Source organism: Rosa rugosa, chromosome 2, assembly GCF_958449725.1.
Source record: "Rosa rugosa chromosome 2, drRosRugo1.1, whole genome shotgun sequence".
NCBI classification, from domain to species: Eukaryota; Viridiplantae; Streptophyta; class Magnoliopsida; order Rosales; family Rosaceae; genus Rosa; species Rosa rugosa.
In genome coordinates this window covers 9268036-9287835 of record NC_084821.1, presented here as the reverse complement: position 1 = coordinate 9287835, position 19800 = coordinate 9268036, and the positions used below count along the sequence as shown (strand labels likewise).

General features: G+C 39.2%; 1 protein-coding gene across 1 annotated transcript; it reads right to left on the bottom strand.

The window, feature by feature from the left end:
- Positions 1-16654: 16654 nt before the first annotated feature.
- On the bottom strand, positions 16655-19199 carry LOC133730294 (F-box/kelch-repeat protein At3g06240-like). The gene is made up of 3 exons (XM_062157916.1): positions 18663-19199; positions 18035-18572; positions 16655-17028 (listed from the first exon to the last, which is right to left on the bottom strand). The coding sequence occupies exons 1-3, from the start codon at positions 19197-19199 to the stop codon at positions 16988-16990; spliced, it is 1116 nt and encodes a 371-aa protein (XP_062013900.1). The 3' UTR covers positions 16655-16987.
- Positions 19200-19800: the final 601 nt, after the last annotated feature.

Sequence of the window (19800 nt, the reverse complement as noted above, 5' to 3'; positions counted from 1 at the left end):
AGTGACATCTGCAAATCTAGCGGTAAGGAGATCGCCATGCAAGGGCATTAAGTGGCGGACGATTGTTGGAGTCTCAAATCCAACTGAGTTGCTCATTCGTCTGTATGGACCCATTATAGAGAGTTGTGGCGGCGTAATTGGCACATAAATGGCACACTCAAATATGCGTAAGTACGATATTTGTACCCAGTCACTAGCTGTAACGCAGAGGTAGAATGAGTGGTAGTGAGTCGTAGATAAATTAGCATAGCTGCATGCGATATTGCATCACTCCAAGAGGATATAAGGAAGTTAGTGCGCATTACCAATGTCCGGACTACCATCGTAGTCGTTTCCGCAAGACCATTTGGGTGTGCTCATGGGAATATGATGTCCAACATCAGTCCCAAATGTAATAACCATCGAAAGTCTTCGATGTAAACTCACTAGCATAGTCAAATCCAATTGACTGAATAGGATGATTCGAGGAGTGAGCCCGTTGTCATATGATGTGTGCTAGGAGTGTTTCATAACCAACATTACAAGTGGACAATGGCACAACATGTGACCAGCGTGTTTGCGTGTCAACCAACATCATGAGATATTTAAACGTCCGCAAGTTGGTTGAATCAGTCCAGAGAATCCCTACGGATTCTATGTAAGAACATAATGAGTATTTTCATATCCTTTGCATAGGACGGTCTCAGTCCTAATTTCCCTAAGGAACGGGCTTTGTAAAACGAGCGAGAGGCTTTAAAAGCAACCAATGAGGATTTTGGTTGGGCCTGAGCGTCTGAAACGCTATTTGAAGCAAGTTGGTGATTGCAGCATCACCTGGGGCTTCATCACCATGATGGACGCCATCCATGGCGTCATGGATAGGGACTGCACCAGCCCTAGGCAGGTGGACGGAGGCGGTGCCCTAGACAACAGTGTCGGTCACAATTAGTCCAAGAATCAACCTTTGATTCATGCTTCATTTCGCTCGAGAGAATGGATGTCTGTGTGAAGTCTTTTGTAGACGGATCATCATAGCATGACTAGGATTATCTATCTTATCGTGACAAAGCCAACATGTGTCTAAATCCAAGAGATTTTCTCTCATAACTCTTATTGGATTAATAGCTCGAATAGTGACATAGAGTCCACTAGAGAGACACATAAACTTCTCTAAGATACGCCTTTGTTCGTAATCCTAAGAGGTATTGCAAAAGAACTCATTTGCGTTCTCTACATGTGTTTTCACATAGAATCCGTTGGCTATTCATAGGGTACGATTTGCCCTAAGAGCGTAGAGAGTTTCTGTGACAGTAATCAAGGTGCCATTTGGCAAGTGGAACTTGGGCTATTCCATGTCTTTGAATTAATACTGATGGCCCAGCCATCGTAGTCACAAAGTAATATGCTCAGAATTAAAATAGAGTCATAATGAAAAGAACTCGAAATTTTATTTATAAGCCAACGGAGTTACATCATTGTCTCTTTGACCAAAGAAAATCTAATCCAATAAACTAGCTAATGCAAAACAATGGCAGTCGTCTAACTTCTTTCGGTAATTCCAATGCAAATGTGACCAGGTGAATAGAGAGATGTCGGTAGAGCAAGGCTCACTTAAGTACCACTTATCTCAAAACCTTCCTAGACATCACATTTACATTGAGTACGCCTACTTTGAAGAAAGACTAATACCATTGGCATCTACTACAAAAATATATGGCAATTGCCTTTTACATCTCTTGGAAAATAAAAAGACTTAATCAAAATCGCCAGTCTCTGGATCTTAGCCTTTGAAGTCTTCAACCCTTAGAGCGAGATCGTCATCTTGATCTTCTTGCTCCATGTAATTTGCTTCCCTTGCTTCACGATACGTCTTGTACGCGTTAGCAACATTCTGGGGTGCATTACATGCTTTAGCCCAATGTCCGGACACTCCACACCAAAGACAAGCATCATCATGGTCAGGCTCCCTTGATTGAGGTGCGCTTAGAGCGCGTTGGGGACGAGTATGATCCATGGTGGCGCCACCACCATAGCCGGAGGCTCTGCCTCTTTCTCTCTTCACACCTTGACCTCTACGGTTCCGTGCACGCCTATCTTGGCAGTTTCCTTCCTCTTTGGGGTGAGAATATGAACTAGAAAGACCAAAATAATCCCTTTCCTTAGGGTTTCGCTCCTGGCGCCCTCCCTTAGGGGCGCGACTATAATTAGACTCCAGAATTTGCTTTTCTCCCACAGGTCTAGAGTCATAGTTCTTCACAAGTATGTTGTCGTGCTTTTCAGCTACGTTCATGGCACCAATAAGCTCATGAAATCTTGTGATGCGTCCAGCATTGACATCAATCCAATAGTTCTTAGCTATCATCAATGCAGAGACGGGGAAGGTAGAGAGAGTCTTCTCGATCAACATCGTATCAGTGATTTTCTGCTCACAGAATTCCATCAAAGACTTGATACGAAGTGCTTCTGAATTATAGTCAAGTACAGACTTGAAATCACAAAAGCGGAGGCTATGCCATCTCACTTCTAAATCAGGAAGCAGGGAGTCACGAACGTTGCCAAAACGCTGCTCGAGTGCTACCCATAGTTTTCTGGGGTCTTCCTCATTGAGGTACTCATTTTGGAGCGCGTCATTCATGTGCCTTGTCATGAGAATTATGGCTTTAGCTTCTATGGCCTCTCTTGTAGCTCTATTCGCTTCAAATGCGGTAGCTTGTTGAGGAGTAAGCACGTTCTGACTTGGCTCTTGGATCGTACTCAGGATCCCATCAGCCTTAAGATGCTGACGCACATCACGGACCCACTTATGGTATCCTACGCCTATTGTCTCTAGTGGAGCGAAGCTTAACTTGTTCAAGTTACTCATCCTGAAAAACAACAAAAGATTAGGGTTAGTTTCGGAGCGAAAAAGGCTACCACGAAAACAATAAAAATTTCTGAGCGTAGTCGCTTCCAAGAAATTAGGAATTTCTGAGCGTAGTCGCTTCCAAGAAATTCGATTCCAAGAGGGGTTGGATTAGATCGAAACAATGACGTTTGTGGTCGATCGTTTTATCTCAATAAACTCGAAGTTTGGAGTACTCTACAAGCTCCAAGCTTGGAGTGAGCACGAACCCCCACAGTTTGGCTTAATTTGGTCTCCCCTATGATGAAGAAAGGGGGGTAGAAAAAGGGAGATTGCAAGTCCCCGAGAAAAGGAAGAGAAAAGAAATAAAAACTTCAAAAACAGGAACTTTTAGTAAAAATGACCTCGATATAGGTCGCAGGAAAATTTGGCCGGAAAAGTCGCCTGAAGTTTGCCGGAAAAAGATTGACTGGTGGTTGACAGGCGGTGTTGACCGAAGTTGACTGATCTGCTGACGTGGCACCGATGGCTGACGTGGCAGTCGGTTGCTGACGTGGCGGGTCAGTTGCTGACGCGGCAGTGCTGACATAGATGCTGACGTGGCTCGGGCTGGACCTCTTCTGCTTTTGGGCTTCAGGTTTGCTCATTCGTTTCTGGGCCGAGAGTCTTTCTCTTCTGGGCCGAGGCTGGACTGGTTTCTAGGCTGTGGGCTGCACGTGTTTCTGGGCAGGGTTGACCGAAGCAAGGTTGACTGAAGCAAGGTTGAAGATGCAGGCGGCGGCTCACTGGTAGGGAATTTCAGGTCACCGGATCAGGTATCTTGAGGCCGGTTTCGGTGATTATTTTTCGGCTCCGGTGATTTGGCAGCAGGAGGCAAGGAGGAAGGCTTCGAACCGGGCAGAGAGGCTTTCGGTATTTCCGGGGGTCGGTTTGGGTATTTTCCGACCGGTTCTGAAGGTGGCTCTGCCGGTTCTGGCTTCCTGGAATTTGGATCTTCAAGGTGGGCGGCGGTGGTATCTGGAATTTGAAGGCTACGAATTTAGGGTTTCAAAGTTAGGTCTTCGTGCTGATAACGTGTTTTAGAGAAACTGAAATTGAGAGGAAATCGCTGTGTATTCTCATTGATAATAAGGGCCTCTTTATATAGAGAATTACAATGCATAGAGTCTGAATCATACAAGGAAAGATAATCTCTAGATTCTTCTAATTAAACCCTATTACCACTAGGTCAAGTAACCTAGAATTTGGGCCAAACACAAATTAGGATTTTACTTTAACAGTAATAAGATTGTAAATAAAGTTACAAAAAAATGACTCATGTTACCACGGCAATAATAAATTTATTGTCACATTTTGTAAATGTGTATGACATACATGTATGTACCCTATAATTTTTTATTAGAAATGATTGTATTATTTCTTTTCAGTGTTTGTCAATTGTAACGATCTTAAAAAAATAAAAAATACTAAAAAATTCTATTTCTGCTGCTAAAATTTTGGCAAGACAGATGTTTTGATAAACAATGCCGTTTTTTTTTCCTTTGGAAAATGAGCAATTTATTGAAGCAAACCAGAGAACACAAGGGCCAAAAGCCGTTCTATAGCATATTAAGTTACTTGTTTAAGATATCAAGACATCCCTCTAATAATAAAATCTAGTTTTGTCATATTTTTAGATAGGGCAAGTTCGTACATGATGCAATTGCTGTTTTGAGATAGAGAAGTTTTAAATACACACCCCTAATTACTTGATACACACTCCTTACTCAATACACATACCATTTAATTTTTCATTCTATATTTTACTAAATATACAACCCAAATTACCTAAAATATCCTTAAACTAAAAAAACCATGAAATACACTATTATTTAACTACATTTAAGGCTACTATTTAATTTGATTAACTATATAATTGACCATATTAATTATTTGTGTTAGTTATTGGGAAATCCATAAGGATTCATTATTGTTTCCTTCAAATACATGCTTAGAAATAGGTTTTGTATTATTTGAGTTCTCATCCACCAAACACCCTATTGATCAAGTATAAAATTTTGAGTCGAACATTCAACTAAAACTGTATCAGTAGTTTCTTCACAATGGCGGAACTACAAAGTTGTCATTGGATGGTCAAACAAATTTACAATTACAAAGTTTTATACTTGTGATGTATTATAATGGATAATAAACTGACTAATCATAATTTTTTTTAAAAAAAAATTTAAAAACATTTAATGCCATTGATTTCGAAATTCTAAATTATAGGGTTTCTCACTCCATTTAATTGCAATTTATTTAAGGAAAATTTAAATTAGATGGTTTATAACTTTATTCTTATTTTAAATGATGATGTCATGTATAGAAATTTATTGCGTTTATAATTAGTGAAAAATATAAGGAAGATATGATTATTATTATTTTTCTTCTAATACATAGATGTCTATTTTGGTCATTTATAGAAATTTATTGCGTTTATAATTAGTGAATAATATAAGGAAGATATGATTATTATTATTTTTCTTCTAATACATAGATGTCTATTTTGGTCATTTAAATTTATCTATAAAATCATATTTGAAATATAAATAATAGGGATGTGTATTAAGTAGTTTGGGGTGTGTATTTAAAATTTCTCTTTAAGATATTCTATAAAAAAAAAATACATTTATTTGGTCTCTTTTTTTCTTCCCTTTTCTGCGAGCCTAATTTTGAATGTGATCGGCTGAGAAGGTCCTATTAGAAATCAAATTTTATTTCCCATTAAGAAAACAAAAAAATGAAAAATAGAGAGATAGCAATACCGTTTAGCAGACGTTCATATATCTCAGAAGTGACGAATATATAACATTGGCATCATAGAATTTCCATCGACAGTTGGTCCATGCATTAATCTCTATCCTGAATCACGACTCGCGATCGAGGACACATGGGCGGCTTATATGTTCTTGCCTGCAATTTGACCCATCTTCCTGGACATCGACAAAGTAATTCAATACTAATTACTAAGCTATCTATCAATTCCTATAGATTTGGATGAACATAAATGCGTGCACATACAACACTTCAATTTGTCAAGCTACATATGCAGTGGGATCCATATAAGATGTAAACGTATTGGCAACATCAGCATTCGATCATATATTGCTTTCGTTCCGCGAGTTTCTGAGGTTTGAAAGTTTTCGACAATCAATTTCTTAACTCTACTGAGTGATGCTTACGTTTGGCTGACCTGTGATGAGATATTTTATGTACTGTTGTGGGATATAATAGTATTTAGGGTTTTAGGTCATATCTTAGTTATTTTCAGACCATGTACATCCACTAATGGTGAAGACCATGTATAGACTATAGTATCACCTTTCATCTGACCTGAAGCGACGGCGGAGAGAAACTGTTACCAATGTAAACTTGTGACGTGATTTAAAAGCTCCGCATACGGTACGGCCGGTAGTGCGCGTGGGGGGGGGTGGTGGGTGGGGTGGTGTGAGTGCCTAAGTGGTCGGTATATGGTAACATGTAAAGGGGAGCGGAAGCAAGGAAAGACGGAAGAAAAAGGTTGATTCACTTTTGCGGGGAATGTTGACTTAAGGAAATATTTTCTTTTCTTTTGGGTCTTCATACAATCGGTCGTTGATGGTACTGATTATAAATCAGACATTTTTTGTAAAAATAGGTGTTAAATTGGGTACCTTTCACACTAAATACCAAAATGATTTAAAGCCAAAAAAAAAAACAAAATGATCAATCTGATATTACAAAGGGCACTTGACCATTTATCCAATCTGGGCTCAATAAATGTCCACTTACTCCACTAAAAGATTTGTGTGCGTAATTGAAAGGTAAAAATACAAGTTTTTTTTTTTTTTTTTTTAAAAAGGGCCAGTACGGCTGCCCTCAAGCCTTCACCATTAATGAAACCTCAGAATACATGGGGGGGACATGATACCGAAACCCCAAATAACAAGAAGCATAGGGAGAAAATCCTAGATTAAAACCGGGATTCTCTACAAAAATTATGTATTCTAACAAGCACCAATTAGCGAAGAGTGCATCATTGGCTACTCTATTCGCTTTACAAAGGTGGTGACATACTGGAAAGATTTTGCTCACGCGGAGCCATAATTTACTATTACTATCAGTTTTCCCACTATGTTGCCACCGAAAAACAATTTCGGTAGCACTAAGTTTCATCCTGCCACTGGGAGGCTGCGACCATTTGACAAAGTAAGGAACTCTCCTCCTAACCAGAGCAGACAAGGCACACAAGGTGCGCAGTCCGGGACAAAGCCCACGTCGCCCTACCACAATAGGGTAGGGACTTATTGCCGGCATAAAGCCACATTCAACTAAAAGTAAAAACCAGAATACATAAAAAATAGTAAAATAACCAGCAGCCCAATTTGGGCCCAAACTCTGAGTCCAGGTCCATAGTCTAACCGAAAAAGTGAGGAGGGAACAGCCTTTTGGCCCAGCCCATATTGCTACAGTCACCACCGCAAACCACCCACACCGTTGTCGGACAACCATCTCCGGCACACCAGCACCAGCACCGCCCACCCAATCAGATATGCAGCGTCCCCCTCCAACCATAGCCACTGGCGAATCAGAAACCAGAACCATAGCCACAACATTACAATCTCCATACCAGATCAAGTCGGAAACCAGATCCGATGCCAGCTACCTAAGCAAAACTGACGCGAGTGCAAAGAGGTCGCGCTGCGCTGCCGCCGTCATGCCTACACCCCATCGAGAAAACCAGGTCTGATCCCAGACTCCACCCCCCACCTCGAACAGATCTGATGCAACCACCAAAGCACGCCCACCTCGAACCGATCTGATACAGCTACGCCATGCCGCCCCAAAAACCCACAACATCCAGTTTAGATCCATGAACCTATCAATTTAGATCTCAAACACCACACCAGGCTAAGAGAGCAGCGAATCGACAACAGCCCGTCCGACGACGACATCCAAGGGACGCGCCGCCGGACGGAAGAAGGGGGGAATGAAGATTTTCAGGCGCGTGTAGGCGCGTTCTCTATGGAATATATGGGTTTCGACTATGAATGTGTTTTCCGGATGTAATTTATTATGGTAAAAATACAAGTTTGTCTTATGAATAATTAAAAAGTCATTAGAGACTTCACTGGCAGCCAGAATCTAGTCCGCGGTCGGAGGTTCCCAAAAAGGTCACCGGAGAATTTTATTACCACTTAATCAAACCTAATAAATTTTTATTGGGGGCAATACCCCAACAAAAAGTTTATTGGGTATTATTAGGGGCAATAAAACTGGACGTCGGAGTCCGGTCACCATTCCGGAGGTTCCCAAAGAGATCGCCAGAGACTTTTATTATCCCCCCAATAAAATCCAATAAATTTTTATTGGGAGGCAATAAAACCGGACGCCTGACTCCGGTCACTGGACACCTGACTCCAGTCACTGGTCGCCTAAGGTCCTCAAAAAGGTCGTCAAAGATCTTATAAGTCACCAAAGAGGTCGCCGGAGACTTTTATTACCCCCAATAAAACCCAATAAATTTTTATTGGGGGCAATAAAAGCTTATTAGGTATTATTGGGGGCCAATAAAACCGGACATAGAATTTTGGTCACCGCTTTAGAGGTTGCCGGAGGCCCCCAAAAAGGTCGTCAGAGACTTTTATTACTCCCAATGAAACCCAATAAATTCTTATTGGGGGCCAATAAAGTACATTTGGGGCAATAAAGTTTATTAGGTATTATTAGGTAGGGCTGGCTCAAATTACCATACCTACCGGAACCAACCGAAAACCGGCCGAACCGGTGGTGTCGGCGCCGAAAAATCCGATACCTGAAGAGTCGGTACTGTAGTACCGTACCGGAGCAACGTTTTCGGCTCGGTAGTGGTACAGCCAATTGCATAGGTTCGGTGTTACCAAACCAATCGAGATAGAAATTTCTGGATTTAATTCCCAAAAATACTACCCCTCTTGCATCTGCCAAGGATCGAACCCTTGCCAATCTTGCTACAAACTCAAGCCACTTACCACTAGGCCACAAGCTTGCTTGTTGTCAATTGCACAAAAACTAAAAAATATACTTGAATCAAAAATCATGAAAATTAAAAACTCTTTCGAGTCTTCTACTTCGAGACAACTTTCTCTCTCTCTTCTTCGTTCTTTCTCAGTTTCTCTTCCTCTTCTGTTTTCTTACTCTCTGCTATCTCTCTCTCTCTCTCTCTTCATTTCTGACTTTTGTTCTTCCTAGATTCTTGTTCTTCTTCCTCCATTTTCTCATCATTTCTCTTATTCATCCTTCCACTTCTTCTTTCACTTCTAGATATGAATCAAAAATCGGATCTCCTACTGAATTCTAGATCTGGAATTAAGAGGGCTGTTGTTCTTCTCTCACTCTCAGCTTCTTTCACCTCAACTCTGTACTCTTCCTTTTTTCTGTTTCTTCTTCCTCCTCATACTGCAATCCTCATCTCCTTCACTTGGGTTACAAATTTGAGGCAGATTATACATAAGAGCCAGATTATCACCGGATTTTATTTCTGCAGTCCTCCAAATTCCGACTATCGGACTTTTCAAATACTGGTCAAAACCAACCGTTGAAATCGGTAAACCGAACTTCCGGTAACCGAAAGCTCCGGCACGGTTACGGCAACACATTTGGTGAAACCGATGACTTTCGGTCGGTATTCGGTTGACGCCAAAAAATTCGGTAACAATACCACGGCCAGCCCTATTATTAGGGGGCAATAAAACTGGACGCCGGACTCCAGTCACCAGTTGCCAGACTCCGATCTCCGGTCACCAGCCGCTGGATTTCGGTTGCCAATCACCTGATTCCGACTGCCAATGATCGGAGTCCCGTGAAGTCTTCGATGACTTCTCTTTCTCTAAATGACAAAGAGAGAGGGGGCAAAATTGTCTCAAAAATAAACAATAAAAAATTAATTAATTAATTAATTAGGTATTAGGGCAAAAGATATGTAATTTATTGGGTAAGTGGACAATCTCAAAAGATATTTGGGTAAATAGGGTTTTGGGTAAATGTACATTTTCCCTTGTTTAGCGCTAGTTATTTAAAAAATAAATAAAAGTAAGCTGAATTTTTTTTTCTTTAGGGGAACGAAATGTTTTTCATTGATAAATCACATGACCGTTCAAGGTCAAGTTCCCTCATTTTACATCACCATGCTCAATTATTCAGAACAACTAAATTCCAAAAAAGAAACTTTAAAACTAAAATTCCAAAAGAAAATGCAGAAAAATAAAAAACCCTACTCCTACACAATCCTAAATCAAAGCAACTATCTTGACAAACATTGACGCCTAAGACCTTCATGTTGTCCATCTCCGCTTCCAAAACAGCAACAACTTTAGGGCTGGGCACCCAAAACTGAAAGCCGGATACTGAACTGATACAGGCCCGAAAAATGCCGGGACGGCCGAGACTGAAATTTAAAAAAATACTGTTTAAGCCTGTCCTGTACTGCTCCGAAGAAACTGGTCCGGGACCGATTCCAACCTAACACATACCATAAGGCCCGTCCCGTCCCGAATTTAATAAATAAATTAAATCTTTTGTTATCTACATTACGTGGCTGAGTATAATTGGTCCATATATATATGGTTCTACATAAGATTGAAACACATGATCACGATTTTTTTCAGCCTAATCCCAACGCACTGACCATTCAGTCATTCACTCTCTCAAAACCTAATGTTAAATCCCTAAATCCCTAATTCAACAATTCTCAAATTTCACTCCAATTCATCACTCATTGAAGCACCAATCCAACGCTCATCAATCATCAAGTCATCAATTCATCACCGAAGCACTAGTTAATCAGTCATCAATCATCACAACATCACCAAAGCAGCAATTCTTCTTGAGCTTCTTCGATTCAATGGCTAGATCGAAGAAATTAAACCAATTGCTCGGCCTCACCCAAATGCTTCTGGGCTCGAAGATTCTTCAACCGCCACCTCACCTTCTGCGCCTCTTTAAATTGAAGCCCCTGCAGTGCAGATTCTTTCTCATTTTCTTTTTGGTATTGTCATTTTTGGAAGTTGGCAGTGGGAGATTGAGAAGTTGGTCAGTGTCAATGTGTCATTGTCTGCATTACAGATTGTTTACTTTGCAATTTGCACTTTGCACAGTAATGTGTCATTGTTTGCATTACAGATTGTTTACTTTGCAATTTGCACTTTGCACAGTGAAGTGGGAGTTTCATACCAAAAACTTTGCACTTTGCAGATTCTTTGTCATTCTTGATCTCTTCTTTTGTGATTGAAAAGATTGTTTAATTGTTGATTTGTTTCAGACAGAATTGAATGTGTGAAATTTGCAAGTTTTAGTGCTAGGATTGCTAGAAATCCAGATTTTACCTTCTAGAGGCTGGGCCCAGACCGAACCCATTCGGTTTCGGTACCCATCGGTACCAAGTTTAAAAAATCAAAATCCCTTCCTAGCCCATCTCAAAATATATTTTCGATATCGGGCTCGGTATTAGTAGATACCCGGCCCGTGCCCAGCCCTATTTTAATATAGGGCAGTGAAGGACTATTTCTCCAAACCCTCCTGGAAAAGGGACCGCTTCTCCATACCCTCTTCATTCTAAAACACGGATCCTACAGTCCTACCTCCGAAGAGCTTGTCAAAATGGAATCTAAAGGATCATTAATGTATGCCACTTTCCCAAATCCCTGTGATATGAAATCACAAAGATCATAAATTGAAAATACCAGATGGAATATAATTATAAGAGAATGATTGCTTGATGATCTCAATATAGTAAATCAACAGATCATGACACAAGTATTGCTGACGCAGTGTAAACCTCACCACTGAGGAAACATCACTGCGAGCCTGTTCATGTAACCCACACAAGAAAGCAATCCACTATGAAATCAAGTCTTTACAATACACAAGTAGTGGTCTTCAACACAACCACTTTACAAGCAAAATAGCTAAGTTATTTACAACTTGAAAGACCTATTCTACACAAGAATGAATCAATCTATTGTTGTGACCGAGACTTGAAAGTCGTTCCTTTTCTGTTTGAATCAAGGCCTCACTGATCTCAAGTATGATGTATGAGATGAATGCAATGAGAAAGCAAAGTAAATAAACAATCAAAGAGTGTTTTCAAAGACAATAGTTTGTGAGGACTATGCAACACACAAGATGAACACTTAGACACCAAAAACATTGACTTACTGTATCCAGTTTCAAAGCCTTTTATAGGGGAACAAGACTCCCTCTCAATCAAATCACCTTAACCACAGAATAGGATAAACATAGAAAGGTTTTCAAAACTGATTCTTTGATACGCAATCAATCCTCGCTAACTATATGCAAACACAATCTTTATCTGATATGTATTTTGAAAACGTTTGAATGCAGATAAGTCCAAAACAATTTAAAGAAATGCATAACAATTTAGATCCACGAAACATGCAAATTGATATGATGTGCGTACTACCTTTATCTTAAAATCAGTGAGCTTGATTTCCGCTTTCTTGCTCGATCCTTCAATCTCCTTGGACCACCGAGAAAGTAGGAGAGAAAGACTCTCCCTGCCTGCAAATCCATCGTCGAGCAAGGAGGTCAATGTCATTTGAAATCAGTAACTTTAGTTTCTAAGGGTCAGTAACTTTAATTTATGAGATTTATTTGTTATGATGGAAATTGATGGATTTTGTGATTAAGAATAGTAAAGACAAATTTTATGATCTTTTTTAGAGTCAGTAGCTTTAAAATGCTGCAATAGGTGCAAACTAGGATTGAATGAACCTATAAAGATGAGTATCTTTAGTTTGTGAGGGTCAGTAGCTTTAGTTTCAAAGTTTTGTTTGTTCTTATGGAAATAGATGAGTCATTGATTAAGAATAGTAAAAAATGAATTTTATAAGCTTATCGAGAGTCAATATGTGCGATCTAGGATTATATAGACCCTCTAAAGATCAGTATCTTTAGCTTTTGAGGGTCAGTAAGTTTAGTTTTTGACATTTGTTTGGTTTGATGGAAAATAATGAGTTTTGTGATTAAGAATGGTACAAAATGAACTTCATGAGCTTATTGAGAGTCAACAACATTAAAATGCTCAATATGTGCAATCGAGAGTTATAAACACTCCAAAAATCAGTAGTTTTAGTTTATGAGGGTCAGTAACTTTAGTTTCATGATTTTATTTGTATGTGTAACCCTATGTGTATTGCAAGCTTATGTTTATGTTTATTTATGAGGGTAAATAGTTTTAGCTTCATGATTGCATTCGCTTGATTGCATAAGGTATTCAACTCAAATCAGTTTTTTGCTTTTCATCATTTTTCTTAATAAAAGTTTTATGGACCTTACTAAGGGTCAATAGGTTTACTTTTCTGCAATATGCATGTGTAAGTCCAGAACTTTATTGACCCTTATCGTTTTGTTTGTTCTGATGGTAATTAAAGAGTACTCATTTTTTAAATATGCTTATTGAGGGTCAGTAGTTTTAGTTTCTGATATTTGTTTGTTCTGATGGAAATTGATGAGTTCATGTTTTTAACTATGCCTATTGAGGGTCAGTAGCTTTATTGTTTGAGATTTATTTGATTTGATGAAAATTGATGAATTCTTGTTTTTTACCATGCTTATTGAGAGTTAGTACCTTTATCGTTTGGAAATTATTTGGTTTGATGAAAATTAATGAGTTCTCATTTTTAACAATGCTTACTGAGGATTAGTAGGTTTATAATTTGGGATTTCTTTGGTCTGCTGATAGGATTAACATGGAAATTGATGAGTTCTCATTTTTAATATGCATATTGAGGGTTAGCAGGTTTATCATTTTGAAATTCTTTGGTCTACTAACAGGATTGACACCAAAGTTATGAGTCTCAATACCTTTTTCAAAGTTATTAAGCCTCAGTCGCTTTATCATTTGAGATTCGTTTCGTACTCGTAACTATAAAACATGTAGTTTCATGGAAAATGCTAAATTTACTCAAAACTCACTTTCATCCTATGTATATATCTAAGTAGCATAAAACTGTATGGCAAACCACATAGCAGTGCTGCAGTTGTTTTGCTTCTTAGAACTGTGCTTTGGGTTGTTGATATTGTTCTTGCTACCTCTCTCAATTGTAGTTTGTAGATTTTTTGTCCTCCATTTTCTGTCACACCATAGTTAGGATAAGATATATGGATATTCAGTAAGCTGAGGGACAGTATTTTTCATAAAAATGTTATACTAAAGGTCAATAATTTTAGTTATCAGCAATACTGATAATTATATTTGCATATCATATACACATATCAATCATAAGGGCATTTCATTCGCAAAAAACCATTAGCGGCCTCCACTTTGCCGCACCAAACCCTAAGCAAACGCCGACCATTGTTGTCGTCGTTCTCCACCATTTTTCAATCCCTACATCATCTCCTTCAGATCTCATCATGTCGAACATTGATTCTGTCTCCAAAAGCTTTGCTACCTCACTAGCTATTGCTACCAATGAGGTTGTGGACATCTCCTCCATGGCGGATGGGGGAGCACAGCGGAATGCTCAATCATATCTTCTGGCAAGGCCTCTGACTCAGAAGCCAACAAATGTTGTTGACTTGCATAGGCATTTTCGTCGCATTTGGGTACTGAATAAAGGCTTCAGCGTCCAGCAGAAAGCTCCGAATCGTTTTCTTTTCTCCTTTGATCTTAGGGGAGATAGGAACAAGGTATTAATGGGTGGACCATAGAGTTTCAATCGGGCTTTGGTTGTTATTCAACCTTATGATGGAGTGGAACCTCTGCAATCTATAGAGATGGAGGATCTTTTCTTTTGGGTTCGGATTACCAATATGCCACTAGCATATGAGCAGAGGAAAACTATTGCCAACGTTGCCTCGGTTGTTGGTAAATTTCTTCATCTGGATCAAAAGCTATTTGATGCAACTCGTGATATTAGGGTTAGGGTTTCTCATGCAATTTCGAAACCTTTCTTCATGCAAAAAAACCCTAAAGTTTGCCACAGGGGTTGAGCAAGAGGTTCACTTCTTCTTTGAAAATCTGGTGGGCAAATGCAATACTTGCCATTGTGTGTATCATAAGGGTGATGCATGTAAGGCTGAAGATACCACGCCAACAAGCATGGCTACTCCTTCGCCGACGGCAAGAAAATTGGAACTTGATGATCCTTTTTTAGGGTTTCAAGCAAATCAATTCAAGGATGGACTGTTTCACTTCCGTGGTCTTACTAACCCACCATTCTTCCGCCTGTGGGAAGGTCTCTTTTTGGAGGGGCGGAGACAAGTAAGGTACGCAAGCCCATTGTTATTCGTAATGCAGAGAAAAAACAAGCTAATGAGGATAATGCTTTGGCTCTGGTACCCGTCGACACTGACCAGTCTGCAAAGAGGGATCGTCCCTTCCCATCTCCAAAGAAGCTGCAATTTTTGATGTCTGATTTAGTGGAGGGTAAAACTAGCCCTATTGCTCCCTCAAAGAAGGTGAAGATGCCTGAATTCCCTACAAAGTTTAATGCAAAATCTCTTGGATTAGTGGAGACACCGGGTGGTTTGCTAGTGCCTGTGGAGGTTATGATGCCTAAACTAGTCAAAGTAGAGCTTCCTGAAGGCAAGAAGAAGAGAGGTAGGCCGTTGGGAGCCAAGAACAAAAATCCTCCCAAAGCAAAAAAGGTTCCTACTGAAGATGTCCTGAGTGTTTTGTATTCAGGTAAGCCTCCAAGCCCTAGTCGAAACTCTAAAGGGCAAGGAGAAGATACAGGGTTTTTTCTTTATGTTTAGCCTATAAACTATGAAAATGTCTTGCATAGTTATAGGCTCGCTTTTAATAAGTGAGCGATAAGTTCAAATATAGTTGGTCTATTCTATATACCACTGTGGCTCCTCCACAAAGTCTTGTCTGGCCATTGGTATGTGTCAACGGACAGGTATGTAATGACCTTCTTGGCACGAGTTTTTATCAATGATATTTCATTAGTTCAAAAAAAAATATTAATCATAAGGGCAAAGAAAAAAAGGAAAACACATGTTGAAGAAGCAACAAGAACAAAAAGGACAAGACAAAAGAGGAAAGCTGCTGCTATAAAAGAAGAGGAAGCATTAACTGAAACTAAAAGGAAGAAGATAAGACCACCACGACCGAACTACGGATGCAATATAAATGCAATTTTCATGGGTTCTGGAGAAGCTGAAGAAAGGATCATTTTGGGGGCATCAAGCCTCTTTTTGACAAGAGAGTAATGAAGGACCAAATAACCAAATCAGATGAGCTAATGCGATGGTTTTATGCAGTTTTATAACATCGAAAATGGGGTTTTGTCCAATTGGAGACAAATTTATAATCACAGCAGATGATGCAGCTGTAATGTGGGACTTAGATTGTTACTTGATTTGATCAAGTCTCCTATTGACTGTGTCTCAATTTTCAATGTAGGATTTGGATCTGTTAATTGATTTCAATGCAAACGTAGAGTTAAGCTACACATGAAGACCTAGAGTTTGGTTGCATATAGGGGGGCGTGTTGCAAAATAAAGATTTCATATTAAAAAAATAACAAAATATAATATAACTTATCACACTCAATTGTACGGAAGTCTTTTGTTATTAAAACCCAACACCTTACAGGTGGTTAAGTTGAGGACAATATCGGTACAATGGTAAGACACGAGCTACGCTTGTCGTTATTTTAACAGATATTGCCTCTCAATCTCTCGGCAAAAACCAGATTTCAAACAATATACACTAGACCTAAGTGTACCTTCATCAAAGTCGTGCCAAAAGTAGTGAGAATTCAAAGAGAATACGAGGCCAGATGGATGATATAAGCAGGGATATGCTTATTTGTGCATCCATATGCATGAGAGACTGAAGCTTGTGATACATAATAAGCATGAAATTTAATCAGGGTAGCAAACATGAAAACAAGAAACACAGTAGAAGCAACTCATGCAATCACACTAATTGTCCACCGCGAACAACAAATCCACCAGTCCTATTTCTAATTCAGGGATAGCACCAAAAATTTCTCCAAACTACCATCTTGGGATATCCACAAAGAATTTTGCAATTCTGAAAGTGCACAGAGACAAGCAAGCTGTCACTGTATCATAGTAAGATGAACAGAATCATGAAAAAAACTGTGCATGAATATAGCTAAACCAGCAAATTCTTTAGTTTTGAAGCTCAGTTCCTCTAGTGAAAACAGATCCCCCTGCAACACAAGGTAGATAATGAGAAAATGATCTTCAGCAGTCATTTCCATCAGAAGTTTTCAGCATTATCATATGGCAAAAGCAGTTATGCACTTAAAGTTGTAAACTAATCATAAACAAGAGAATTCATATAATAAAAAATAACTAAAAATAAACACGCTACTAGAAAATTTAAAAAAAATAAAAATAAAATAAAAAGGAAAAAACACGCCTACCATTTCTTTAACAGATTACAGGAAGAATGTATCAGTTATAAGTCAACAATGAAAACCAAGCATATCCATAGTGAAAATTCATAAACAATGAGAATTGGGAAAGAATAAGTCATGCATGAACCAAGGTACCTTTTATAAGCTTATAAAAAAGACATGAAAATGTAATAGGAGCAACCAGTCAGAGTCTCTTGTCTCCTAAAGTCCTTACAAAGACAATGTCACAAACAAAAGCTCCCAAATCAGAAAACTATGAGACTAAACAATAACATCAGGACTTACATCTATGAACCAAAGAGCTTTGTCAAACAGAAACTGTTCCTTTATTCAGTTTTACCAAAAAAAAATACAAAAAGCAAAATGAAATAAAACTCAAGTAACACTATTTCCATCCTAAACCCCATGTACCATAACTAGCAATTAAGTATACCATTATCTATCATTATAACAGTAGAACAGAACAATGGGAAAAAAACTTAAACCACCAGAACCAGCACAGCAGTCCATGGTCATAAACAAATGTATAAAGGAAAACATTTTTCTCTTCTTATCATAAGATCAGTTTGTTTCCCAGGCACGATTGCCTCTTTGTTCATTGAAAAACCCTATCCACATGCCCACATCTGCAGACTTCTTTTAGTCAAAATCTAAACCCAGTACGAAAAACAAACGATGTCAAAGTTGTCAACCAATAACAAAACTATCCAATCTTATTCAGTGGAGCACAAAAACCCATACCAAAACAATTGCAAAACATAGAAGAAAGAGATTGAGTGGATGCATATTTTTTTACCTCTGCTATCTACATCTGTCTCATTCTCAAGGTTGTCAATCAGTGACGCCAAAGTAATTGGGTGAAACAAGGCTCTCCAAGTAGACCGCATTATAACTTGCGAAACTCCACGAATTGATAGATTGCGAAAGGTGTCCTCATCAAAATTGAGCAGAACCAACTTGTCTTCGGCATCTTCCAACAGCAGTAGATCATAATTTTTCTTCCTGAACCCCGAGTGTAACCACTGACAAGGCGGGATGGAGATCCTTATTTTAGTCCAAGACTCTCTCACTCCATATTCCTTCATGACCCAAAGCTCCTCATTATACCCCAGTATCATACACAGGCATTCTCTGAAGACACTTAAATAAACATCTTCCCCCTCGATACTGAAACAAGGCGGAAGTGGAATCTCCCGCACTTCCTCCTCTGCTAAAACAAAAGATAACAGAACCATAGATGATGCATCTCTATAGTCTCTATAAACCAACCAATGAATACCTCCATTCAGCAGTCTTCCCTGCATACCATGGTGGAAACTTTGATAGGGATATCCCTTCTCAATGACTCACCAAGAACCGGTTTTCAATGAATAGACACTAAACTTAAGTTCGGTTGTAGAGCAAACCCCACTAATCCCATAAACCATCTTGTAATCTTGGGTTGATGGATCAAAGCCAAATCCGTATAGCTTCCCAAAACTTCTACTCCATGGACCAAGTCTTGGAAACTCAGGTACTACCTTGGATTCCCTGGTTACCGGGTTAAACAAGAAAAACCTCTCATTTGACTGGAACAACAACAAGGCATTAGAGTAAAAAACATAGCAACCCGAAACATCTCCGACTCTATCGACTTCAGTGACTAACAATTCATGATTCTCACCACCACCACCACCAACATTATAAATATGATCATGATTGAGAAACTCATCTAAGTTAAAAGAGTAAAACTTGCCGGAATTACAGTCGCTGACCATGACTCTTCGTCTTTGGTAGAGTACATCGTCGTGCTCAAGGGCTTTGTTAAAGTGCATTTTCACAAATTTGGGATCAAAAGTTAGGGAATTCCATGACTTCGATACGCACCTGAATCTGCATAACGGCTTCACCGGAAGCCAGGTGAGAATCTCGCGAATGGTCTCGATCGGAAGGTTTGGGAGTTCTGTCGGTTCGTCCGCCATTTTTGTACTCCAAAACCCTAGAGTCCAACTGAAACGAATGAACTTCTGCGGAGGCATTGACCCTTTTGACGTTGAGTTAGTTTGGGTTCGGGTCATCCTTCACCCCAAAGCTTTGTTTTAGGATCTGAGCCCAAGCTAAGTTTAGGTGTTGAGCCCGAGCTTAGTTTTAGGTACTGAGCCCAAGCTAAGTTTACATGATTTTGTCATTTTCCCCCTTTTCATTTTCATTGTGTTTTTCTTTTCTTCTATACGTAGCCTGATCTTAACCCTTTTTTTTTCTACCCCTCCCCACCTAAAAACTTGTTTATTTGTTTTTAGTTAGAAAAATAGTGGCAAAGTGTACTACCACTCTGACCCGGGACCTGATTTGGATACAGCTCTCCCAGGAGGTGTTTTTCTCAAACGGATGATCGAACGCTGGACCTCTTTTAGTATCCAGCACACATTCGCCAAACTTGCAGGTCTAGCCAGGTTTCTACCCCCTAAAAACTTGTTTAGGACATAATCATTTTTTTTTTTAATTCTCTTTCTTTTGTCTGGCCCTTTTTGCACCTTTTTCCTGACTAGTATATCTTGAATTAAAGGGATGACAACGATTTAG